At 34.0% G+C, this 27394-nt stretch overlaps 1 protein-coding gene across 1 annotated transcript; it reads left to right on the plus strand.

Annotated features, from left to right (window-relative positions):
* The first annotated feature begins 326 nt into the window (after positions 1–326).
* On the plus strand, positions 327–24772 carry ODF2L (outer dense fiber of sperm tails 2 like). Its single transcript, XM_084527588.1, has 16 exons — positions 327–636; positions 1337–1495; positions 2128–2306; positions 3846–3969; positions 4914–5045; positions 5949–6011; positions 7874–7945; positions 9391–9507; positions 12701–12886; positions 14151–14260; positions 15036–15171; positions 15753–15863; positions 18708–18793; positions 18896–19058; positions 20055–20180; positions 23157–24772. The coding sequence occupies exons 1-16, from the start codon at positions 529–531 to the stop codon at positions 23283–23285; spliced, it is 2001 nt and encodes a 666-aa protein (XP_084383714.1). The 5' UTR covers positions 327–528; the 3' UTR covers positions 23286–24772.
* Positions 24773–27394: the final 2622 nt, after the last annotated feature.

Genomic DNA, 27394 nt, shown 5'->3' on the forward strand with positions numbered 1-27394 from the left:
GCGTGGTTTCATCTCTCCTAGCATTACAAAGGATGAAATATAGCCTTTGATTTTTTTTTTTTTTTTTTTTAATTTATGTATATACGGAAGTTTTTGTAGCTGTTCAGAAGAAGTAAATGCTTAAAGCCCATTTGCTCTCGCGGCCGGGGCGCCCGCCCTGGGCAGGCCGCGCCGCCCGTTGCCGTGGCAACAGCCCCAAGCGGGTCGCGGCGGCGCTGCAGGGGGCTGAGGGGGCGCTGCCCACGGGAGGGGGCCGGGGGACACGCAGCCCACCGGAGGGCAGCAGCCGCGGGCACCCCGGTGCTGGTGAGGGGAGCGGGGCCGGGGACACGGGGCTGCGGGTGCCGAGCTTTCTCATGCGTTAATTGCCTTACATCTCCCATGAGACTGCTTCTTCCTTGCAGTGCAGGAGGTATTCACACGGTATTTTCTAGTGCGACTGACCAGGGATACCCAAATTCAGCTAGTGACGGATGAACACCGGCAGCAGGTGTCAGGACGCCCAGACTTGCTCCCCAGCACTCCAACATGTCATCAGCACCTCAGGCAGCCTCTGCTCTACCTGCACCTACCTGCGCTGCGCTTTTCTTGGACTCTGAGCTTCAGGAAAAGTTTTTTCTTGCTGATGTTAACGAGGCAAGTTCATTCTGTTCCTGTTAAGCTTGATTTTTCTTTTTTTCTTTTATATTTGCTTTGTTACCGAGCTTCAAAACTTTTAAAAAAATTCTGTACCAAATTCCAGGTGGAAGTAGGGGATATTTCAGAAAATGGGTGAGAGTGGGGAACGCAAAAATGGCTCACTGAAACTGTGCAAAAATCTTATTGTTTTTTTCTGCAAACATAGATGAGCTAGGATAAAAAAATCTATAATTAATTTTCCAATAAGCTGTTTTCACTGGAAGCTATTAAATTCAACAACTTGTTTTTGGTTATATAACTTACAAAAAGGTAGAGACCTGGATTGTGTGACACAGATGGAGCTCTGCCAGGGAATGTAAGCACTCCAAACTGGGAAAGGAGAAAAGCTATTTCTGCCTCAAAACTGGCTGATCTCTGCTGTGACATAATATCTCTGCTTTCACTGAGTTTACCTTTGCCTCACAGGTAAGGTGTGTTTTGCAAGTTGTCAGTTTGAGGGTACATCCTATGGTATCACAGGATTGTACGCTTATTGAAAACAATAGATGAAAGTGAGATTTCTTTGATCTTTAAAACTCCTTTTAAATAATTTGCCTGAAGAGCTGACTTGTTTTATGTTGATATGCCTTGAACTGGGAAGGTGAGTGTTCTAATAGGCAGTGATACTAAACAGTACATGATTATGAATGTATTTCAGGGAAAAATGTGTGTGCTGCCAATTACATCTGGAGAAGCAGGAAAACTCTCTTCACTGATTCAGTTGTATAAAGACGATTATTATAGAACTAAAAATGCCATCCAAAGTGGAAAATACTTTACTGATCTCAGCAAAGAGTATGACCGTCTTGAACACCAGGTAAGAATATGTGTAAGACACAGTGCCAATGCAAATATAATTTTCTTATGCAGGTCTTTAACACTTAATCTTATCATTTTCTTTGTTAGACATACTTGAAAAAGTTTTGTTGTTGTTGTTGTTGTTGTTTTTTGTTATGTCCCATGCACAAAAGTAGTTCCTGCAAAGTTGGAAGGAATTCAAAGGGCTAAACGTGACCTTTCATTGCTGACTTTCGTAGTTCTCCTTCATAAGTCATAACCTTTTCTTCTTGCAGGATAACAGATGGCTATTTATTCTGAATATATATTTTTTTTAATTTTAAATATATTATTTTTGATCTTTAGGTTTTCAGAGAGCTAGCTGCAAGGCTACAGCATGAGGCTTTTTATTGATCATTACAGAGGAAGTAGTTGAATAGACAAACTGTTAGAAAGACAACCATGGGAGTAATGGAAAATGGTGTTATTAATTCAGGACCAGTCACTCCCAGTTCTTGGAAGTCTACTGAAAAATTCCCTTTAATTTTCTGACTAATTACTCTGGGGTCATAAAATGACCATTCATGTTTACAATTTACTTACTCTGTGGTAGCAATTCTGATGCATCATAGTCAGGAATGGATTAAACTAACTGAGTGCATTGTTTATAAGCTTGCAGAGCCTACACAGGAGGAAATTTGGAAGCAGAGTTGGGGTCCATGTCCTGATAAATACTGGATCAAGATTACAGAACTGTCACCACTGCTTAAAAAAAGGTCACGAAAAAATCACCTACAACAAAGCTTGAATGAAAATGCATCAAGAAGGTGTGCTTCAGGCAAAGATAAATGGTAAAATGTTAAGATATAAGGAACGTATTTATAAGCTACTTAAGCATTTGAAGCTTATGAGTACATTAGGTCTGTAAGTATTGGCCTGTGAAGGCCTAAATAGAGAGCTGGCATAGATTGGTGTTAGGATATTCTTTTTTTTGTGTAGGTGTGGTGGTGTTATCCTGATGGGCAGCTAAACTCCACTACAGCTGCTCTCTCACACCCCCTCCTTGAAGGAGAAGGGGGAGAAAATACAATGGAGAGGGCTCCAGGGTTGAGAAAAGGATGGGGAGATTGTCACAAGCAAAACAGACTCAGCATAGGGAGATTAATATAATTCATTACCTATCACTAGCAGATTAGAACAGTTAGAAACTAAAAGCAAAGTAAAAACACCTCTCCACCAATCCACCCTCTTCTACATCCTCCCCCAAAGTGGTGCAGGGAAATGAGGGCTGCAGTCAGTCCCTAATGCTTCCTCTCTGCTGCTTCTTCATGGTCCCTCTCTGCCCCAGCTCCATGTCCCTCCCATGGGATGCCATCCTTCCTGAACTGAGCCCGCATGGGCTGCCCACAGGCAGCAGGCCTTCAAGAACTGCTCCAGTATGGGTCCTTACCATGGGGTCAATCTGTCAGGAGCAAACTGTTCCAACGTGGGTTCTCCATGGGCAGCAGCTCCCCCCAGATCCCCTACTCCACCGGGGGCTCCTGCACAGGCTGCAGTGTGGAGATCTTCTCCATGGGCTGCAGGGGGACAGCCTGCTCCACCTGGGGCCTCTCCACAGGTCACAGGGGAACTGCTGCTGCGTGCCTGGAGCACCTCCTGTCCTTCTGCACTGACCTTGGGGGCTGCAGGGCTGGTTCTTACTCCTCTCTACCAGCTGCTGCTGCATAGCAGGTTTTTTGTTGTTGTTGTTGTTTTTTTCCCCTTCCCTTTTCTTGAATTTGCTCTCAGATGCCCAACCAGTGTCACCCCCCGATTCAATTCTGGCCAGCAGCGGATCCCTTTTGGAGCTGGCTCTGATCTGACATGGGGCAGCTGCTGGGCTCTGCTCACAGAAGTCACCCCTGCAACCAACCTCTGCTACCAGGCCCTACCACATAAACCCGATACATTAGGCCCTTCTGAAGAAAGACTAATTTTATTTTTTTTGGTTACAGAGGCACTGCATTTTCAGTTGAAATATTGCAATACTGCAAATGAATGAAAACCATAAACCGGTCACTGTTAGGAGGGTATTTTATTAGAATTTTCTAATATATGATTTCAGTGCAAGATACTTTATTTTGAATTTTTCACCTTTAACATAAAATATCTGTCAGCAGGGGGCAAATGCTCTTTTGAGTAGTAAGTACAAAGTAAATAATTTCAAATATGTATTTGAAAACAGTGATGTAGAGAAGCCAAAGTATGAGGTGCATACCATATCAACTTTACTATGCATGTTAAAAAAAAATCAGTTGTAGAATTCTGTATGAACTAGACTTATGTGTCTTGCTTATTTACTTACTTATTAAGATAAGTCAATTTGCATTTATTATTTTGCATGTGGTCAGGCAGAAGGAAAATGCCCCTTGTGAAAATGGTGCTTTACAGGAGGTTTTTAAAATAGACATGGAAATTAATTCAGCAGAGGACTTCGTGCCAACTTTTAAAGATGTTATTAGTAGAATAGAAAATGTGAGTATATTTTAGTCAAAAGTTTGTATGCATTCTAAATGCCACATTCAAAATAAATTATTGTTTTAATCTCATCTCTATCAATGTCTGTAGAATTATTAATTTAGAAAAGCTTAAGTTTTTAATCTATGAAATGCTTGCCACATTTACAGAGGCCATATGAAAGACTTCTCAAAAGAGCACAGAGAGGTGTGAGTTTTCCAATTTTAACCTGTGTTAGGTATAACCTGAACCTGGAGGGCCATAAATGGATGGTGAATGTTACAAGCATTGCTAGTTCTTTTACAAGAGAGATACTATTTGCTCACTAATTAAGATAAATGCATTTGTTATCTTTATGTTGTTGATTTTGCATGCAGTGAAAAACCTTCTTTACAGATATTCTTTAAAATCCTGCATTTTTTTTTCTTACATTCACAAATTAATACAGCCTGACTATAGTGGGGATTTTTTTTTCAATTTTTTTAAGTAATTTCTCTCTTTAAACTGGCATTCCAGAGTTCCATTTGAACTTTTCCCAAGAACATTAACATGAAACATTCTGTATAATTATGTGCAGATAAGGATAGGATGACTCCTTTGCATGGATTTCCAGTAAAGCTTTTGATGACAAAGTTTCCACTTGTTTTTGTTTTGTTTTCCTTGTAGCTAGTCTGACTGGATTTACTCCTTTAAAGTGAGATCTGGAACATTTATCAGAAAGAAAAAATAAAGTTGATAAGCATACCATATTTCTGTTAGGTTGGAAGATGAATCTGTATGCCTCATACACAGTTTAAACACTACTGAGGTAGCATTTTTTCTTTTAGTTTACTGTGTAGTTGCAAACATTTATTAATTTTTAGTGACTGTATTTTAAAGCCAAATTTGAATATTAATAATATATGTTTGAGGAAATACTGTAAATCATCTATAATATCTTCTTGTTTATGATGTTTTAATAGGTTTGTAAACATTCTGTATCAGAGATGACAATTACTGGTACACAAGAGGATTTCCTGGTAGAGGAATTAGAAACACTCAAAACCACAAAAAGATTGTTATGGCTTTCACTTCAAACAAGAGAACATGACCATGTAAGATTATCTCAAGTAATCAAACCTGTGGGAGCCAGAGATCATGTGCAAGACAGGTTCTGAATACCTGGACTATGGAGGCAAAGGGAAATGCTTTAAAATAGTGGGAATGCAGAAAGATTAAAGACACAGATTCTTACTCAGGTGACTGGGCAGGTAGGATGCAGGAGCTTGTTGGGCACAGGTAGTTCCTGCACAATACAGTTTACAGAGCTAGCACAGCAGGTACTAGAATGCCAAGCTTAACTTAATTTGATTGTCACTGTGCTGTGGCTAATAATTAAATAGCTGCTACATCCATGCTCCAGGACATTCCATGGTGCTGATTATTATTTTATTGTTGTTCAGAGTTTAGGTTTGATTGCATAAGATGCTGACTCACCGTTTTTTTCTTGGAAACAGTAGGTTCATCCCCTCACCGGTGAAATTAAAATGTTCATGATTTACAATATGAAAATCCCACCAGATTATTTATGTGGTTTTGTTTGTTTGTTTTCAGATTGAACGTTAGCCCCCCTCCAAAACTGATACTTTAAAGTAAACATTTAATTGACAATGTTATAACTAATTCTTTCGGATTTTTAGTAATAGTTAACATAGGTTGTTTTTTGTGATTTCCCAGCCTTTGTTTTCCTTTTCAATTTTCACATTCTCATACCTAAATGAAGTTCCTAGAAGCCTTTAACATGTAATGTTAGTCTTTAAAATATTATGGTTTGCTTATCTGCTTTTACTATTCGACCACGCATTCAAATAAGATTTAAATATTTAAAGTATTTAGACTCCTTCTCACTAAAATAAAAACATATCAAATTATGTGTAGGAAATTCAAAGCCATTGAAAAATGCAGAATCATTTATAATCTGAAGTAATTTGTTAATATTTCCTGCTTTCATCTTACAGTTAAGCAGCAAAAATATTGACACTTTGATACAGAAGTTAAGTGAAAATGAAATCCGAAATGCTGTAAGTAAATTGAAATTTCTGCCTTTTTCTGTTCTACTTTGTACACCTAGAAATGGTTATGTTGTAGTATCATCCAATTTTGTGTTAAAGTGGCAAGATGGACTTAGGAACTATACTGATACAGACTATTAATTAGCAACACTGAACAACTACCACTATATTATTGCATATTTTAGGATATGCAGTGCATTTTAGTATTCCTTCTGTTACAGGGTTGAATGCGTTGCACATTGTCTTTTTTTTATTTTTTATTTTTTTTATTTTTTTTAATGTAGAGTAGATTCAGAGTAATCATTACAGTTACTGCAAATGAAATAAATACTGCCATAAGATTACATACTGGCTCCGCTTCATGCAATAGTCTTTCAACTTGTCTTTTCTTCTGACATGAATAGGCAGGTAAAATAGTGAACTTTAACTTTTTTCTTTCTTGCTCCCACCAAAAAAAAAAAAAAAAAAAAAAAAAAACCACAACACTTTATAAATTGGTTCTGATACAAATTGACGGTACCTAGGTAGCCGTGACGATTGAGTAACACAGCTTTGAAGCAAAAGGAAGAAGCATTTAAACCCCCCTGATTCCATTTCCTTTATTGTCATTTACCAACATTAAGAAATATACTAATAACAAGAACCCTAAAATTCAAATATTTAATTCAGACAAAATTTTTCATTAATGAAAAATAAAAAAGAAAGTATTTATTATTACCTTTTTTGGGGGGATGGAGGTGGACTACTTATGGAAACTAATGCTTCCATAAGTAACTTCCAATTTTTTAATGAAAGGATTAAGCATATCCAAATTCTGAAGAGAGAATGCAAAGAGATATGTCACTCTAGGTGTCCTGCTTAAGAACACTAATATTTTCTTGCTAAGACTAGAATAAAGTGTTAGCCTAATGTAACAGATGAGGAAATTTAAAGCACTGAAGGCTGTGATCCTGCAATTTTACAGTCTGCCTGTGGAAATCAAACTCCACTGCTGTCAAGAGTGTTAATTTTACTTGTTATGCTCCCAGCTGCATTCCCGACCTTTCACTTGAGTTTTTCCCATGGTAAAGGTAGCCCTGTGTAGCTTGGGAAAAGAGAATAGCAGAACTGCCACTTTCAGGAGTAGTCTGCAATCTGATCACCTGAAACCCTCAAGATACCCTATGTAATTTGTCCAAAGTTAAACAGTGAATAACCAGAAATGCAGCTGAGAGTCCATGATTTCCAAGCAACCCAACCAGTAATAAAATACTAAAAAAACACAATCTTTTATATTTTAAAGCTGTTCTTTATTTGATCAGGCAATCTGATAAATACTGACCTAAGAGCTAAAATAAAAGAGGTCTCCACTCAAAAAATGTGTTAGTTGGATTTTGTTCACAAATGCTTATTAGGCCTACGGTTATGTTGTATTAGCTTTTTGTTTTCTAAGATCTTTGGACAGAAGCCTAAATTTCTGCTCTGTCTATTCATCTTTGCTTCTCTTGCCCTCCTCTTCTCCCCCCATCACTTTTCTTACTGCCTATTGTGTTGGTTTTTGTATGTTTGTTTTTAAGCAACGTTTTTTCTCTGTGTAGCAATAAAACAAGAAAATATTAAGAACAAATTGATTTGGAGGAAATTGTGGCAAATGTTTCAAAATAAATCTTAGTGAAATTAATCAACCTAGTGCCTATTATGATCTATACAGTCAGAGTAAATATTAAACTTCATCAGATGTTTTCAGGTACATAGTTGAGGTATTTGTGGTGTATCATTACAAAATGGAATCTCAGTTATTTTTATAACTGAAATACTTATCAGTGTACATTACTGCTGCATTTTTGTGTAGAAATAGAAAAGTAATTTTTGTTATTTTTTTCCCCATGAAGAATCTCAGGAAAAAAATACTTGAAAGGGAGAAACGTGTCAAAGAACTTTCATTCATGCTTCAGTTTAAAAAAGTGAGTGACCAATTATTTTGAAATAAATGTTTTCTTCCAATGTACTAAATTTTTATTTACAAATTTAAAGTTTTGATAAGAGCAATTATTTCAAAAGATTATTAAAAAGGAAGTCTGAAAGGCATTTCTATATGAACATATATTCAAATCTTCAAGACCGTATCCACACCTATTTAAGAGTATAGATTATCCTTAACACTATTGCCCCGCAGTTCCTGGAGGGTCATAAATCCAGACTAATGGCTTTGGACCCCTTTGTGGCTTCTCCTTTGCAGAAATTCTGGAACAAACTTTTACAGTGAAGTAATACAGAATAAACTAAACTGATACTTTCACAGTTAGTATCCATGGCCCTTTGGGACTCAACAAATAAGGAAGGGTGGTGTAGACAGCAGATCTGATACCATCAAAGGCTGGAAAGACCTCATTGCTTCTCTGAACCAGGCAAAGGAAGGTGGAGAAACAAGATTAAAAGAATTGTCTATGGACAATACAAGGATATGATAACAATTTCAAGATCAGTGTGGTTTATACACAGTTTAGCAATCTGTTTTACAGTACTCTTATACCTGAATTGCACTTAACATGTATGTAGTGCAGGGTGGCCCAGAATTATAGAGTAGTCCCAGTTAAATCTTTAAGGTGTACTTTGATTTTTGTAGCTCCTTAGGGTTTATTGAAATCCATGGCTTTTCTCCATTATTTTTTTTCTCTCAACCAAGAGAATTACCTCGCAGAACTCAGCATTTTCTCAACACAATTTTCCCCACTAGCCTTATGCAGACTTGGAGAAAGCATTCTGCAGGTTCTAGGTTCCCTAAACACAGCTTGGAGTTCCAATCCACTAGGACTGCCTGCACATTATCGCTTCATTGTAATATATTGCCTCAAAAGCAACAGAACACCCTAGGAGGTTTGTTTGTTTGTTTTTGTTTAGTATCCATCCCTTGCTTCCAAAATTAGCTATATAGTATAATAAAGGTTAAATGTATTCAATTGGATACAGGCTTAAGCATTTCTTAGCAAAAAAAAAAAAAAAAAAAAAAAAGGAAATGGAGTGATTGCAAATAAAACATACAGATCAAAGGGATGTCCCATACCACATCGTGCCAAGTGAACAATACTTCCTCACTTGGCAAAGATGCTGGCATGTCCTTTTATTTATCTGAAAGTGAAGCACCATGTTTTCATAGAAACATCCTTTTGCTTAAGAGAATAAATGCTGAATAGGGTTGTTTACTTCTAAGAAAGTCCTATAAAAATTCTGAAGATCATAATGACAGCAAACCTCAGCATAGATGGAGTCTACACAGCATACCATGCCCTGACTAGAACTCTGCCTGATACTGAACAGTTTGGGGGGCCCAGTATCTGAAAGTATAAAAGATTATCTATCTATGCTATCCCCTTGTTCCTTTTCAGTTGTGTTTATTTCTCTTTATTAGATCAATGTACTGAAAGAAGACCGCATGTCAGGATCAGCAAGCACAGTAGAAGCTCACCTGCAGTGTCAGATTCAAAGAAAAGGAGTGGAAAATGAGGAATTAAAACTGAAAATACAGGTAACATATTTTTACTTGTGTTTAAGTTTATATGTAAATTAAGAGAGCCCTACTATAGTCAGAGTTTAAATCACAACTGAGAGTTATATCTTTTTTAGGTATTGCTTTGATTTCAACTTTTTTTTTTTTTAATATACATTGATATATTATCAAATCAAATATATTTTTTTATTTATTTCTGGTATCATTTGAAATAAACCCTTGGTAAAAGAAAATTTTGAAACAACAACAAAAAAAAAGAACATTTATATTTTGCACAGTCTGTCTGATTGTATTATTTTAATTGCGAATTTACTTCTTTTTCTTATTTTCTCAACTTGTCCACATTGAGAAAATAAAAAAACCACTCCACTAAAGAAAAGTTAAGCACACATAAAAGTATTTACACTCTCCTAATTTTATTATCTGAGAGAATGATATCTATCCTGAAGCAGTTTCCATATAATAAATAGAAAGAAAGAGACAAGTCCTCAGAATGAGTCTGTTTTTGTAAGCTGTTTAAGATGAAACACAGGTGCGAAACACACCTGTTTCTTTCTATAAACGGTGGAAGACTCAATAAAGCTCTTAATGCTGACTAAGAGAAAAATGTTTGGGTCTAATCTCATTTTGTTTAAGATAGATAAAATGTTTTCTGCTTTTTTCAAAATAAAAATTAAAACAAGCAAAAGGAAGATTTAGGTATTTACAGCAGTTAGTGGAAAAGTTAGGTAAGGGAAAGTTCACGTGCCAGGGGCTGGAGTTATAAGCAGTCTCTAATTTTAGTATTTGAAGCTTGCAAAAAATGTAGGTATAAATGAGAAAAGCTTGTAAATTAATAATATACTGTTTTGGAAACAAGGCTTTTTTTTAATAGTATGCACCCCCATACAAGTTGTATCATTTGAGCTGGTTAATGAACCTATAGCAACTCAATGGAAAGAAAAAAAAAAAAGCCACTTACATTTATGTCTATATAAGTACCTCGTATTTTCCTCTGAATAAAAGTTGCTTTCTTGTTCTGCCTAGTGTAGTTATTAAAATTACAATATTTTCCTTAAATGATCCTTGAATAATGAACTTGATATATAACTGTATTTTCTTTAGATCCTTATGTAAAGGTTTCATTTGTTTGCTTTTCAAAAAGTGCTGAAGTCGGTTGCTAGCGGGTGATCATCTTGTTAGCATCTAGACAAGAGTTTGGGACTGCTTATGAAATTAATTCTCCCTTTAAATTTACCTCAGCCACTGAAAATACTCAAAACACCTATTTTTAGTGTGATTGTGACCCCCTGCGGTTATAACGGGGGATAACAGTTGTTTGCTTTTATCAGCTTTAAGGAAGTCTGTATATAGAATGTTTATTTGCTGTTTGTTGAAGTCATTTTTCCCACAGGTCATGTGTTTGTTTATTAAATACACTCTAAGCACCTATATTTGAAAAACATTTCCTGAATATCCTTTTTTTTTTTTTTTTTTTAATCATTTCATTTTTAGAAGTTGTACTTTTATTTTGTTAAGTCCAAGTAAGCTGAGGCCATCTTTCACGTTGCAAGTTACATAGATTTTGCGTTGATTGTGGGTAAGTTTTGGGGCTGTTAGCAGCACTTTTACTGAGAGATATTCTCTCCTGTGCATATTATGTGCACATTATAGCAATTGGTAAATAGTGTCATGAATAAGGCTGGCAAAGTAGCATAGTTCCTAGGTAAATGGTGTGTCACTGTGGTCTCATTCAAGTAGATCTCAAGTTAAATATTAGATGTTAAATGCATGTTTCTAACCGTTCTTACAATTGGGTTGTTTATCAATGACTTGAGGGGAAAAAATTACACTGGTAGGCTACTGACATTGCCAGAAGAATAATAAGTAATATGAATGGAACTTGCATGTGTCTTTATGAAACTAATTGTCTACTGCTAGCTTGTTTATATTTTCAATAAATTATAGTGACTTAAAAATAATGTGTCTGAGATTCTTGAAGCAGAGTCCAATATGACTTCTGTTGTATGTCATCATACAGTGTTTTAATGTTTGGTCTCCTTTTCTATTCATATTTAAATAGAAAGCTTATATGTAGATGAAAAATATAGATGTCAGGAAGTTAGAGAGGTCAGTTTCCCAGATCAGATGGGATTAGTAAACTGTGTTCATCGGACATTTCTGGTTAGTCAGAAACATTAACAACAATAGAAAGGATTATATCATTATAGTTGTAGAACCCAGATTTAATCTCAGTTGAATCATGTGTATTTGATAATGTAATTAAATGGATGAAAAATACATGAAGGCTGTGAAATCAAACAAGGGGAAATGAGAGTCACAAATTGTCCATACAATGTGTGATGTCCTACATTAGTTTAAGCTTTGTCATAGCCAGTTTTAATTATATGTTGAAACTGTCTTTGATAGTCTTCATCACATATAAAATGCTAGATTTTTTAAAAAAATTACTATGCAATTTTGTTTCATTAATAGAGTGGTGCCATTATATGCATGGGGGAAAAGTCAGAGATCTTGCAAGAAAATAGTATATTGCCATCTAATAATAGAACATATCATAGACCTTGGCTTTTCCTAGCTTGATTTAAAACAGAAGGAACAACAAAAGAAACAAAAATTAAACAAAACAAAACAAACAAAAACAAACAAACAAACAAACAAAACACAAATTCAAGATTCAAGATCTTAACTTTTGTTTTCAAATTTCATATGCAGTGTTACTTATCTCCAGTCCTAGTTATGAACATGCTGACTTTAGGTTCAGAGCACTGACTGCTAGCACATCAGTATGTATCACATTATTAAGGTGATAGTCTTTATAGAATTAAAAGAATGACATAACCACATTTATTTTCCATCCAATAAATGGGTTCAGTGGCTGTGCCACATCATCTACATTGAAATTTTACATTCATTGCCAAGAGCACAGCCAATGGTTAGATTGGTGTCTGTCCCACTACTCCTGTTTGTTTCTGTTTCTATTCCTCCTCAACCTTTTCTCTTGCTCATCTTCGTAATGAGATTCCCAACATGTATTTTCTCTTGCCTACTTCTGTACACACCTTGGCTAGCTCCTTGTGTCAACTACAAGATACAGAGACATTAATGGAAACAGATCAATATTTCAGTTGATGTTCCTCATTATGATATCTCACAAGCTGATTTGTAAGGTACAGAATTTGAAAAGATATGATGTTTAATTATGCTGCAGACTCTAGAAAAGAAAATAGCAGAGTACAATCTTCAAGTTGGAGAATACAAGCATCAGATATTAGCCTTAAGGGAAACAAGTGAGCAAGAGAAGACTGGTCTGAGAAAAGCAATCACATCCCAGAAACGAAAAGCTGCACATTTTGAAGAAACTGTGAAAAACTTAACCTCCAGAATAAGAGAACATGTAAGTGACTATACTGTGAGTAATGTTGCACTGTGTTCTTTTAAACTGAAGATTTGGGAGACTTTTACCTTTGGAAAATGGGAAAGTTGGTTGTTCATGCTATGTTTGCATCTCTTATTTTTTGTTCTTCAGTTAAGGAAAAATTTGCTATAAGTGACCTGCAAACTATTAGTGTATTCACAGCCTTTCTTTGTTAAAAAATTAGTGAATGTCTTAAGCCATGAGGTTGTATGCTCCAAACTGTAGTAAATGAGAGGAGTCTGATCAGCTTCAATTACACTTTTTCTGATCTTTCTGTTAGACCTTTGTGGAGATGCACTGACTATTCTCAGAAGTATGGTACAGTAGCTGGCAGTTCAATTGGGGGTTGAAATCTTTATCAGTTTAGGGCATCCCATAGGGATAGTTAGCTTTCTATTTCTAAGCTGCTTGCTCTGGACTTTTTCAAAATCCAAACACAACTTCCTTAATCCATATTGTTCCTTGGATTCTTCCGTGTCCCTTATATCTGTACTGCATGTAATTTTTCAAAAAGGCTAAGTGGATCAAAACTGTGCTGAGATCTTTATTGACCTATTTGGATTTCCAAATAAGCATGTGTTTTCATACTCTTGTGTGCGTTGCCATCATTCTGGATACGTCAGTATTAAAGATGTATTTTTCCAGTTAGTATACCTGGAGATGGTTATAGTTTTTTTGTTTTCTTTGATCTCTGTGAGAAGACAGTAATAGTAGTAGTACTGAGGAGTAGCATTTGTCTAACTCCTAAACTTGTGATGTTTTGCAGTCATACTATTGTTTTCTTTGCCCATAGAAGACATACTTTCAAGATAACATGTGTTGGTTAATGATCCATACTTCTCTCAAGGACTTTATATAACATTGCATTTCTTATCATGCTATTGTTTTTTAAATTCTTTAAATGTTTTGGCAGAATTTTATTTTGTTACTAATGTAATTTTTATATAGTAGGGATGTATTGGAGAAATATTTTTGTTTTAAGGAAATACTTTCATCTTAAATGCTGGTATATTCTGAAGTTGATATACAGCACCGGTGTTTAACTATCTCTCTGCCTTGAAAGCAACTTTAAATGGGGATAGGGTTTTTTGTTTGTTTTGAGACAAAAAGACAAAATTAATGTTGTTCTGTACTAGGGAGTTCCAGTAGTGCCAGCTTATATTAAATAGCTCTTGTGGTTTTTGTAGAATGAGGTGGCATTCTTTATGACACCCTTCTGTTACATGATATGTGATTCATGTAGGAAGTCAAGTTGTCTGAAATACTCTCAGCTTCTGATGTCTGGAAAAATCAGCATGATAGAATAGTAGAAGAAAAGACAATGTTAGAAATTCAAACAGAAGACCTTAAGAAGTAAGTTAAACTGTTGATTGTTGATTTTATAGTTTCTGTAAACTTGATATTTAGTTGTGTATTAGTGTTGATAATGTAAGCAAGTTCATGTGTCGATATTGTAAATTTTTGAGCAGAGTTTTATACTAGGAAACTAGAACAAATGTGAAATGCAACTAGAATTATTACTTTTTTAAAATTCATTCTCCTGTGGAAGTAAGGAATATGTTATTTCTCTGGCATTCTTGCTAACAGTCTGAGTTTGCTAGTGACTACTATTCTGCTTCGTCAGAATCATTTAATAACTGATTCAACAGCTTGAATCAACCCTTGCATCTGCTGCAGCATAGAAGCTTCTTACTTAGGCTTCCAGTTTCTGCTCTGGACAAAGGAGTAGCAAAATTGTTCTGGTTGCATTAACGTCTCACAACACTAGTGGATGGTTCCTCTCAAATACACATTTGAACAGCTTACTCTGCCTTGGAAAAGCAAGGCAAAACTGTCCAATCTTATTCAAACTATCCAGTCAATGTACATACAGAATATGCCATACGTCCACTTCCTTGATGGATCACATCTCTTTCGGAAAATAACTTATTTCAATAGATACTGCTTTCTTAAGATCTTTAAGACATTTAAACATATTTTCCATTTTCCTTTTCTCTTTTTTTTTTTTTTTTCCTGTTTTCTTGTAATAAATAAAAACAATAAAGAAATGTATCTTAAGGTACAGTTTAATTTGCATAGTGAGAATTTTGGAAATATCTTATGCAGAAGTTCTTGCCTATCTAACAAGGCAGGTCACAAGCCTTTTGGAAGACCTGACAAGAAAAAAGGAATACAGAAGAAACTCTAATGAGGAAATTCTTGGAAAGCTAAATCCTGTTAACTCTGAAAATGAAAAGATTTATCTTGAAAATGAAAAATTAAAGGTGAGATGGTTGTAAATTACTGAGGAATGGCTCTGTATTTCTGATATATTAAAAAAAAAAAAAAAAAAAAAACACAAAAAACAACACATATTAGTTCACTTTTGCCCTTCTGCCCTTCTGTCTAGAGATACCACACTTGTAGAATAATTTTGCCACCCATTCTTTTAGAGCAAGTGAAATGAGGCATTTAAAATTTATCTACTGGATAGTAGATATCAAGTTAGGAACAGGATTTTCTAATCATCCTGTTTAACCAGGATGCCATTTATTTTACTGTCAATAGCTACAAAATTGTTTACCTGGAAATTTTATTTAAATTAAAAATAAGGTTTTGCAAACATAAGAATTAAGTTCACCTTGATTACTAATTTCAATTTAAGTTTCCAGATTCTATAGTGTATTTATGTTCCCAAGTAAATAGTCTTAAAGCTGATAAAAGAACTGTGGACTAATGTTTTTGTTTGATGGGATAAATAGTTGCCACTCCTTTTAATGTCTGCAGGTCACTTGATAGTAATATCATATTGTATATTGTGTTATTTTAACAGCACTGTAATGCTTTTTTCCATGTTTTAATCAAGGTTTCCCTTGTTACATTGGAAAACAGTACCAGTTCTTTTGAAAATGAGATGTTAGATCTGCAAGAAAAGGCAAAGTTACAGGAAAACCTTGCTGAACAGTGTAAAATTCAGGTGACTAGCATATTGAAACATTCAAATATAGGATTTAAATCTATAAGTAGTTTTGAGGAAATTATAAAGCTTTTATTTGTAACAAAACATTTGTTGTCATGGTGGTTATAATGCTGTTGTAATATAGGAATGACAGAAGCAATACAAATAATTCTATCTTTTCTGGATTTAAAAAATAATAAAGTATATGGGTATAAATATATTGTGTTGTTGGTACAAAAATTATAAATGGAAGTAGAAGGATTGAAATCCAGATATGAAACAGTCCTAAATAAAAACAAAAGAATAACAGAAAACAAATGTTTAGAGAGAGATGAGGTAAGTTTTGGAGTATTACAGCATGCTCCCAAACAATTGTGCAGGACTTTGATCCTTCATATGTTAGCGATCCACTTACTGTAGTAGTATCAAGGTACTGGCTGTCTTCCTTTTTCCATCTACAAAATTGTACTTAAATGCATTGAATGTTGTACTGACTGTTACTTGCGAGTGGATGTGTTTTGCATATTATACATGTATAATTGCAAACAAGTAGGAAAAGGTTCTTAGACAAATGACTATAGGCTTGGGCTGCTATTTTAGAATTCATTTTTTCACTGTTAAAAATACAATTTTGTTGATTTAAAAACTAGATCTCATGACAGAACATCTGTGAAAGTTGTGTAGGGAATAACTTCATTTTAAATAGTAGTTAAAAGAGAACCCATACAGAGATGAGATTTAATTTTTTTCAGCAGGTGGAGCTGAATGCTGGAACACATGGTAGGAAAATCACTTTCCTGAGTTCCACTGTTTATCACAATACATTTTCTTTTCAAGCAATAAAGTTGGGGCAGGGACAAGTCTTGCATTGACATGGTTTTAGAGAATTGAATTAGTCCTCACAGAGGAGCATCTCTAATGTTCATTCTATTTCATACTAACTTTATTTTTCCATGATTCAGCTGTAGGATGGAGAAAAATATTTTCTGATCCCATAAATAATATTTGTGCAGCATTGTACGCAGCTTTAGATGGCACTAGTTGTTGCCTGCTTTTCAAACACTGCAATACTTGTATGGCCAGAATTTTTCCTATAAGCTGTTTAGTATGTTTGCGTGCCATCTTCCAACATATATTATGATAAAAATAAAATAAAAATTTAGGTGTTGCATGATCAGCTGCTAACACTTGCATAATTTTGTAAATGTTCATTATCAGTGTTACAGAGTCTTTAATGACATGTAGTCAGAGACAGAAATTTCCCCAGTCATGAACTTGTAACTTTGTTGGGTTTTTATAAAATAGATGACATTATGCAACCTGTGTAGAATTTCAGATTTACTACTTGCATGGAAAGCTATTATGTTTTATAACGCTTAATTTATGGTTTCACGCTTAAGATTTTTTACTGTGATATTATGCAGGTGAAGGACAAAACAGAGGCTGAGTTAAAGGATTTAGGACATGTTTGTGACATACTGAATACAGCTGAGGAAAAGCTGCAAGGATTTCAAGAAAAGCTTATGTACTAGGAAAGGATCAGTGCACAGAAAGGCAAAAATCCTAGGGAGCTACAGGTTCAGGTGCCTAGAACACAGCGATTTTTTAAAGATAAATCAAAAAAATGTGAAGGTCTCTGGAATACTTTTTTCCCCCTCTATTAGTGCATGTGCCTGTTAAGCTGTTTCCTTTGTTTGCTTCATAAATCAAAAGCTCAGAAACTGTTGCCAGAAGTACTTATATGGGTTCAGTATGTGACAAGAAATCCTACTTACTTGTCTTTACTTTCAGATTTTCTATTTTCTAAATAAGTATATTCTTGAACCTTTTGCATAGTTATGAGAAATCTTTCAGGATTCTTCCCTGGAAATAAATGGTCAAATCTAAGTATTATCTGTATCTTGTGGAGTAATTTAATACCACATTCATTTTGTTTTTAATGACTCATTTATAAACCAGACAATATTCATACAGAGAAATAGCCATAAATTATATTTTTAAGATAATCAACTTACTACCCCTATGCTGAAGGTTTCTTCTACCCCCAATCTGCTAGTAGAGCAGCCTATATAATTAATGTCAGCAAATTCAGCCAGGTTAGCTCAAGTTAGTGAATGGAACTGCTTGAGGCAGTCCAGTGAATGATGGAGGTTGTGTTATATTGCGGTGCCAGCAGAATGATGATATGGCCATTTACTGCTGATCTGAAGCTGATGGTTGATAGCAGGAGCAAAAATCCCACTGCTACTGTTATGGGATTTAAAAGAAAACAAAAATCTGTCAATCTGGATGATGGGTAGGGGTAAAACAGTTTGGCTTCTTATTTCTTTTTTTCCATGTCCTGCTAGTGATATACCTCTTTTCATGAACTTGATTATCTTTTTTGATTATAAATATTTACCACTTTCTGAAATCCTTTGTTAGTGCTACCCTGTTCTTCACAGGTAACTCTGTGTGTGTGTGTATATATATTTATTTTTTTTTATGGTTTCTGTGACTATAGAGTGAGGGAATTTATTCTTGCTGGGATTTAAAGCTTAAGAGTTAAAATTCACAAGGAGATAGACCTGGCCAGCTCTCAATACACAACGCTGCATGGGCAGCATATGGGTTTTGTTAGGATTTCACTTTGTTACATAGCAGGTTATCAGTCTTAAGTGATCACATGAAGTTTTAGTTTGCTACTTTGACTGCATTTTTATTTGTTTCAAATATATGATAGTTCTTACATGAGTATAAGATAGGATGTGCTTGAAATTGAAGTTAAATAATTTGACTGGATTTTAATAGGCAGGTTTACTTTACTTTATAATATCCTGCATATAAGTCTCTTCAACTAGAAAGGAATTGTCATTTTCACAGGAGGAAGACAACATAAATTCCATAGACAGTCATTCCTTGGAAGTAGAAAACTTTAATATTCAGAAGAAATATGAAGATCTTAAGAGGTAATTCTTTAAAAAATAAAAATAAAAAAAATCTGACTGTAAATAATTTCTTTACTGGTTTGCTGTAATGAATTATAATACATTAATCTCTTTTGCCTAAAGGAAATTAGACAAGATAGAATTTCAAAATGAAGAACTTGCTTATCAGCTTAAAAAAGAAGATGAGAGTCTTCAGTGCAGTAAATTGCAGCTTGAAGAGAAAATTGCAGAGTATAATGATTTAACAAGACAACTGGAATCTGCTTTGGAGGAAGGGAGAAAAATGGTATTGATTTAGTGCACCTCTTAGCTTTGTTTACTATTTTCTACTTTCATATGATGTTAAAAACAAGGGAATAAAAGATGGGAAAAGATTATTTGCATATAATTGTTAAAATTTACTTGGAATTCTGGCTGTTTAAATATGAATCATGCAATTCAACTTCTTTCTGGAATACAAATCGTATTGAAATTAATGACAAAGTTCAGTGAACCAACATTTCACCATCATTTTTGGGACAAATCAAAGTGCTTTAACTACATGTACTTAAATCTCACAGAGTGCAGGAGGTTTCTGAAAAGAATCTTAATTCTGCCCTCCACAATTAATTTTGCAGTCCACAAGAACTTTGGTGCTAAAGTCTCTCTAATTTTAGAGGAAGAATTTGCACCCTTTAAGTAGAGATTTTTTGTTTACACAAAGGATGCGAACAGTATGGCAGAGGAAATGTAGGAATTTAGATTGCAGTGTATTATATTAGTTTAATCAGAAAATAGGCATGAGGTTGTAATTTCCATCTCGGCTTATTCATATTGACTGTTGGACTTGATGATCTTAGAAGTCTTTTCCAACCTCAGTGATTCTATGTTGAAAAACACACTATCTCAATACTATTTCTCAGTATTGTCTGAGAATATAGATCTGGTTCTGAAAAAAATAACAAGTTGGGGTACACTTACAAATTAGTTACTATTAGTTACTTGTGTGTGTGTATATATATATATATAAATAATAATAATAATAATAATAATAATTAATTATTATTATTATTATTATTATTTATTATTATTATTATTTTATTTTTTTTCCAAATTGAAACTTTATTCAAATTCAGCCAGAGTACTTCCCAGGTTTTTTGTAGTTTCTGTGCATGGGAAATAGCTGAAGTGTTAGGTAATGGAATGGGAAATAGAGCTGTTAACGCAAAGGTACAAGAGAATAGTTTGGTTTGGGCTTTAACTGCAAGTAAATGTAAATATGTTCTATCTCGTACTATAATAGGTAGCTGAAGAATTTGAAAAACTGTCATACACAGAACAACCCCTTCAGACAAAAATACTACTCCTTGAATCTGAGCTGAGAGAGTGGCAAGAAGAGAAAAAACAACTTCTCTGCAGATTTCACCATGTGAGTAAACAATACTGTTTATGACTTAAGAAATTACATACGACATCATTGTTTCCATAAAGTTTTTTTTACTGAAAAACACTATTTTAATAGAATTGATAAGCATTTTAGGAAACAGCAAATTAATTCAACTTAACAATATACTTTGTATATTTACATTTCTAATAAACTCAACAGATGTTTAGCCTACCTTAATAACTGGAATAGCATTGAGTTTACGTCTCTTATGCAATCCAGTTTTCCCAGGAAGCCAATATCAAAAAAAAAAAAAAGACTGAAATTTTAATTTCCCTCTCAGATTAATCATCTTCAGTAAGCATAACTAGATTTGAGTAATAGAATAACAGTTTCATAACCATGTAGTGGTACCTTTTTCCACCCTGAGTTGGTAAAAGAATCTGATCTTACTGGAATTTGTGCAAAACTTTCAGTTGCATACTGATGTTGCACATAAATGTAATTAGTAACAGAAGAGATGTTTTGTTTTGTTTTTCAAAGTTTCAGCCTTCTAAATGCCTAGTGTTTGATATACAGATACTTATCTTCTTAAACTGTGGCTCTGCTGAATAGGTATTTTGGATGGGTAATACTATCTGAAAACCAAAAAAAGTGTTGGGTTGGAATATTCTAAGATTCATTAAAAATGTTTTAATGAATCTTAGAAATCTCTTTTCATTGTCTCTTAATAAAATGACAGCCACACCTGAATTCCCTACACTGGCAGTGGTATATCATTTCTTCAACCAAAGTTTTACTACAGTTAAATATTTGTCCAGCAATCAGTGATAATAAAGTACAAAGCTATTTAAAATAAATATAAATGGTGGTAAAAAGGCACTAAAAGATACTAAAAGATACACTCCTAGACTCTCAGAAACAATATTATGTATTCTGACTTAAAGCTTTCAAGACTAAAATCTTAAGCCAACCTAAATGCAAATTCTATTCAGGATTCATATACAGCATCAGAGATGTAGTTCCGTGTTTGATATGCTTAATTTTTATCTGCATCAAGGGTAACTTAATGTCTGCATTTGCCCAAAGATAAAAGTGTTGTTAAAACAAAGTCAGACATTTAAAATTATTATTTCAAATATATATTTTTTCATAGTAATCTCTTACTATGCTAAAATTAAGTAGAAGATTAGGAAAATTTTCTTGCCTTCCGTCCCAGAAGAACACTCAGGTTGAATTGGGGTATAAAATTTAATCATATTGAGCCAGCAAATTACCACAATATCTTTGCTTTAATTTTAAGAAAGAAATGAAGTTCCTCACCCTAAGGAGGTGTATTAAGACTAGGCATTCATAGCTTTATTTTTTTTTTTTGGGGGGGGGGGAAGGAGGGGGGGACACACAACAGTGAGAATGTAGTTCACCTGAAAGAGATTTAAAAAAAAACCACCTCTTTATTGAATCCTATCCCTTATCACCTATGTTCAGTGATCCCAGTTTGCTTTGGATTTTAGGAGTTTTTGGTAGTAGAGTATGTGTATGGTGATGTAGAAACAGTGTATTTCAACTTTATATTTTCTATTCTTGTTATGAAATCAAGTGTAATTTGGGAATCCTTAACTAATTTTAAAGCCCTGGAGCCCTAATTTTAAAGAACCTGAAAATGTACAGCATAGTGTGTACCTTTATTATCATAGAACTGTTCTGGTCATCTTTAATATAATACCAGGGTACAAGGAAAAGAAACAATATGGAAAGGGTCAATGCCAGCACTTACAAGGCAGAGTTACTGTTGCGTACACTGTTATTCCTTTTCTGATGTCTGAGTGTACTTGAGATTGGATCCCAATTTATTTCTCTCTGCAAAAATTGGATCCAAAATTGGATCTCTAGCACATGGCTCTACTTCAAGCTATTTGCTAATATATTTGCTAATTTGAATGAAAATACCAGCATATTTCAATTTCTAAATTCTGAATCATTATTTGCTTCTTATTCAATTTTAAGTGCTCACACCAATGACTGGAGGTAAAGAAACTCTCAGAATCACCAATCCTAGATAATAAGAAGATAGATAATAATCACCAATCCTAGATAATAAAAAGGTCACTTGCCAGAATACTCCTGCTGATCGTTCTGTGTGAAAATAAAAGATTTTCAAATGGTTTCCATTTTACAGTTAAAAACAAATGCAAAAGGTATTTGTCTGAGAAGAACTGTTGTAACTTAATTCAGAACATACATGTTTTTTTGTTTGTTTTATAACTACATTTACATACATGTATAACCAGCAATGCATTATAGAAAATAATGATTCTATTCACCTTGTTGTAATGAAACTGGAAACAAAATAGGATTATAAAGGTAACTATTTTCAGTTAATCATTCTAGATAGTTTATTTTTCTAGAGCTGAATTTAAATTGGAAGGTTTCAATATAATTACTTTTTAAAAACTTATTTTAACCAACTAGCATCTGAAACCTGTAATAGGTGTAAAAGGAAACTCCTGAATATATGTAACATATGTGTAAATATAACAATCTCAGCTGTACATCAGGTATGGGTCTAATGAGCAGGTAGTGCTGCAGTTAGTCTTTTAATTCTTGTTCATTTTTTTGCTTTATTTTTTAAAATAAAGGACCATAGGCAACAAAAATCATGTTACAACAGAGATCAGTAACTAATGTTTCCTTGAAAAATCAGCTTTATCGAATCGAGTCTTAAGTCAATAATAGAGTTAACATGCTAGGAATCACTTATGACACAAATTTAGTTTCTACACTGCCAGGCCTTTTTTTTTTTTTTTTTTGAATTATAAACCTATTTAAATATGTTCATTTTGGTTCTGATTGAACATAAATCTTCTATGTCTTGAGGCCCTTTTGAGGACCTTATGTTTTCAGAGCCCCTGAGAAGTTTGAGTAACTAAGGCTTATAAAATGTAGGTAGTAATTCTATTACATTAATATTTTGGTTTGTATTTTATTTCTAAACTGTGTTGTGTTACTTTTTTTCTTTAGAATGAAAAGCGCCATGAGATCAGCTTGAAAGAGCTGGAGAACAGCCTACAAAGGTCAGAAAACAAGAACCAGAGCATCCTGAATTATGTGCAGTTTTTGAAAACATCATACATAACAATGTTTGGCTGAATCCTTTAACTTCATTAATTTTAATAATAAAGAAACTTTACAAGATTTGGCTTTAACTCTTGTTAGAGGCAATGCTATTGAGGCCTCAGAATTTTGCTGGATTGAACTATATTAGTTTAGTTTGTTCTAGGAAAACTTCTGCTATGGATCTGGAAACGTGGGTCAATAATTGTATATCCTATTGGTTGATTACATTCAGATGATTTAGTTGGTATTACTGATATAAATAATTGTATTATTCATGGAAAAGAAAAAAGAAAAGAAAAGAAAAGAAAAGAAAAGAAAAGAAAAGAAAAGAAAAGAAAAGAAAAGAAAAGAAAAGAAAAGAAAAGAAAAGAAAAGAAAAGAAAAGAAAAGAAAAGAAAAGAAAAGAAAAGAAAAGAAAAGAAAAAGCAGTCCGTGATAGTAGTGAAATGTGTGTAAGTGTAGGGTATGTAGAGTTGTAAATTGGTCTGTGAATTTACCATGTGTTAGGTCTTGTGCTATAATTTCTTGTGTGTCCTTTTAGTCCAAGGTAAATGCCAGTTTATCAAAAACTACTTTGCAGTCTCACTGGGGGAAGATAACACCCATGGACTGGCTGTATAATAATTTGCTTATCTTTGTTATTAATTATTATATATTATTTATCAGTCATTATCCATCTGTTACTGTAGAGATCTAGCTACCCAAGGTGATGACACACATTTTGTTAAGACAAGCAGGAATTTAGAAATAATTAGGTTCTCTTCCTTTCTTTTTCCTGTAATTTAGCACCATGTGTAACGTGTAGTGTATTACACAATACTGAGCTGTGTGAAATGCTTGCAGCCACCAGGCTGTTCCATCCAGCCTTGTTCCCTACATCCCACCATCCCATTATGAAAAGGAGTACATCTATCTTTTACAAATATAATTAGAAAAGTATTTTAAATATAAATATAGTTTAAGTTCTGAATGTGTTGAAATACCCTTTCATGTTGACACAGCTTCATTAAGACATTTAAGTGTTTCTCTGTTTGAGTACAAAGCTACCATTCCCTGAGGTAAGACTTACTTATGCCTCAGGTTATATGTGTAAATATTCAGTTGATACAGGACTAATACAGAAAAAAAAAACAACAACACACAATTCTTATTCAGAAAGTAGCTGTTCATAGGCTTATAGAACTGTGATATGCTTTTTTTTTTTTTTTTCAGAATAGTACATTCAGATAAGTTAAATATATGTAATTTATAGTGCATATTTAAATAAAATTTTTGGACTGGAAACAGGTTGGTGCACACTGTTTGTTATGTGTAGTATTTTATTGTTATTTATTTGTAGAATGTTGATGTTCTTTTTTCATTATTTTGCAAATGCTCATCCATCCTAACAAACACTGATATGTCATAATTATCTGCTCATGTATACTTTTTTGGATAGAAGTCCATGAATAGCTTTTAAAAGGTTGTCCTGAAAAATTGCATGCTTTTCATTGATTAAATGATACAAAGACATACAGTAACTTGATTTCAGCCTATCTGTTGCTACTCAGGAAATAAGATCTTTTTTTTTTTCCCTTGCGTTATTTGCCAGAAACAAATCTGAAGTTACTAAAGTTGTTGACAGCTTCAGGTACCTCTTTATCTGTGAATGTCCTGAACAAGTTTGTATATGGCAAGTTCTAGATGTATATAATCTGCATACTGCTTGTTACTAATTGTATATCTTTGGACTGTAAGTGGCTCATACTCATCTACTTCTGAATTGAGACAGAAAAATTCAGCTCTGCGTGAATTAACCTGTGTAGACATTGGATGTTTTTGAAACCTCTAAACCAATCAGATACTTGGTTTAGTTGATAATAGGCATCTGGAGCCACTCTGTGCTGCAGAATTGTTAAGATGTAAAATGTTATTAACGTATTATGGAGAAAAAGATTCATTTAATCAGAGAAGAACAGTGTATTTTACATCATAGAAGACAGAATTAGAGAAGAAACTTGTCCAAAAAGAGATGAGAATAACCAACATAACTGAGTTTAGCTATTCTGAAGGAACCATAGAGAATATATTTATCAGTATAAAGATCAGCTGACGTATACAAGGTATGTATTGAATATCAGACATTACTAAATTCTGATCTGTACAACACTTTTCCTGTGGTGCACAAGTGGGTTATTCACGTGGTGCTGAATCCTTTAACCAAGTCTTTAGCTGCTGAGTAGCAAAAAAAAAAAAAAGTTAAAGTGCACCTATGTCAATTGGCTGTGGTTCACTTTGACCCTAAGGGATATCTTAAGTCTGGGTACAGGAGATAATTTTGGTGTTTATTGGAGACAAAATTAAGCCAATTCTGCCATGATGGTGATCACAATTGGCCCATACAACAAAGTAGCCTGGACAAACAAATAAGCTTTGACAAGATCAATTTAGTATGCTTGGAAAATAGCAGCTGAGTTGTAAAAATGTGGGGTTAATGACATTGCATGTTCATAATAGACATTTGTAATGTTATGTGGCCAATTTAGTTTCAGATTGCAAGTAGAGGAACCATGTATTAAGAATTAATACAAAATATAGCTTACTTGCGCCTGCAATACTATATCCAAGTGTGTGTACTTAATCTCTAGAAAGAGCAATTGGATGGAATCATGACAGCACATACAGTCTTTGCATTTCCCTATACTGCATTTCCTATAGTATTTTGGAAAATGAGACAACTCATCCCCCCTTAGTATGACTTTTTATTATTATTTTTATTATTTCTTCCAAATGACTGACTACCTTGCTAGTTCTGTCAGTTCTGTAATGCTGAGCCATACCGATGTGTGTGTTCTCTAGTAAGCTGACTGACAACACTGAAAGAAAATAGTCCCTGCCCCATATCAATGACTGCAAGAAATGTTTTTTTTTGAAGTACTGCCACCGAAAACATGCATCTGCATCTTTAGTCATTTGTACATTTTTTTTTTTTTTTTGCTTTGTTCTAATTCATATGCCACTGTTATAGATTGTTTTTTAACTTCACTTCTAAGTCAATTGATTTTTTAAAATTATTTTTTGTATGAATTTCATTGGTATTTTTCTAATCTGGTTAGTGACAAAATTTGCCATTCATTCACATCATTCAAGTCAATTTCAGTTTTATTTAACATGTTGTCCTTTGGTTGTATTTGGCACTAGAAAAACACTCCAGAATTCAGTTTATTCTGTAAGCTGTTTATTAAATGTTTTATGCTTTTCAGACAGTAAATTAAATTTGGATAATGCTTTTTTTCCTCTCCTCCTCGTTTCCAATTTATTAGTATCACTGCTGTTGTTTCTTTCTTAAGCTAAAAAAGGAGAAACCCTCCATGGATTTTCAACCAGGCAGCAATGTCTTGAGACATAGCATTATGAATTTCCTACATGAGATATGAATCACTCTTTAACTTCAAATTTTCTAGTTATGTTTTGTTTAGAGTATTCCTACATTTATCATCATGGTATCAGAACAATTCCATTTATCTATTTGTAAAGACTTATTTTGGAGATTTGACAAACATCTTGTTTTCTTGAGCGCTCATCTATTTTTCAGTTATGTCAGTTTGCCTGGAAAAGGTGTTGCCACTTTTTTACAATCCTGGTCTTGCTTATTTCATTACACCATCTCATAGCACTGCTCCTGAGCTATTCAAAATAGTCTAAAGAGGGAATGAGACATGGGGTCAAAATATTTAGTGCAGTTCTGGTTTTACTTTTTTTTAAAATGTAGTTTAGAATCAAATATTTTAAACTATATGATATTTCTTATCAGTGCTTTGCTTACTGCTGTACATGTTTCCTAACATGACAGGATTTCAGTGTTACAAAAAGCAAAGTGCTCTGAGGTTGGTAAGTTCACTTTCTGGCTAGTGAATTTTCTTATTCAAACAGACTTTAGGAGCTTTAATTAGGATAAATTGCAAGCAGTTACAGTCCTGAGATGCATAGACTTTAAATGGTTGAGCTGAACTCCCAACTCCTGCAATTCTTTATCAGTGATAAAAATAGAGGGTAACACATCAGTGCCTCACTGCTGGTTTTGAGAAAGAAAGTATTTGAAGCAGAAGATCATTATCTTATCATATGCTTTAGATTTGTTAATGTATGGGAACATGGAATTT

Source organism: Aythya ferina (assembly GCF_964211825.1).
Source record: "Aythya ferina genome assembly, chromosome: 8".
Classification (NCBI taxonomy): domain Eukaryota; kingdom Metazoa; phylum Chordata; class Aves; order Anseriformes; family Anatidae; genus Aythya; species Aythya ferina.

Bases quoted from the DNA above. Each gene is read 5' to 3' on its own strand.
- ODF2L (XM_084527588.1), top strand. From the start codon at position 529: ATGTCATCAGCACCTCAGGCAGCCTCTGCTCTACCTGCACCTACCTGC. The intron at 2,307-3,845 runs GTAAAATGTTAA...GCATGTGGTCAG, and splicing joins GCTTCAGGCAAAGATAAATG to GCAGAAGGAAAATGCCCCTT. The intron at 7,946-9,390 runs GTGAGTGACCAA...TCTCTTTATTAG, and splicing joins TCATGCTTCAGTTTAAAAAA to ATCAATGTACTGAAAGAAGA.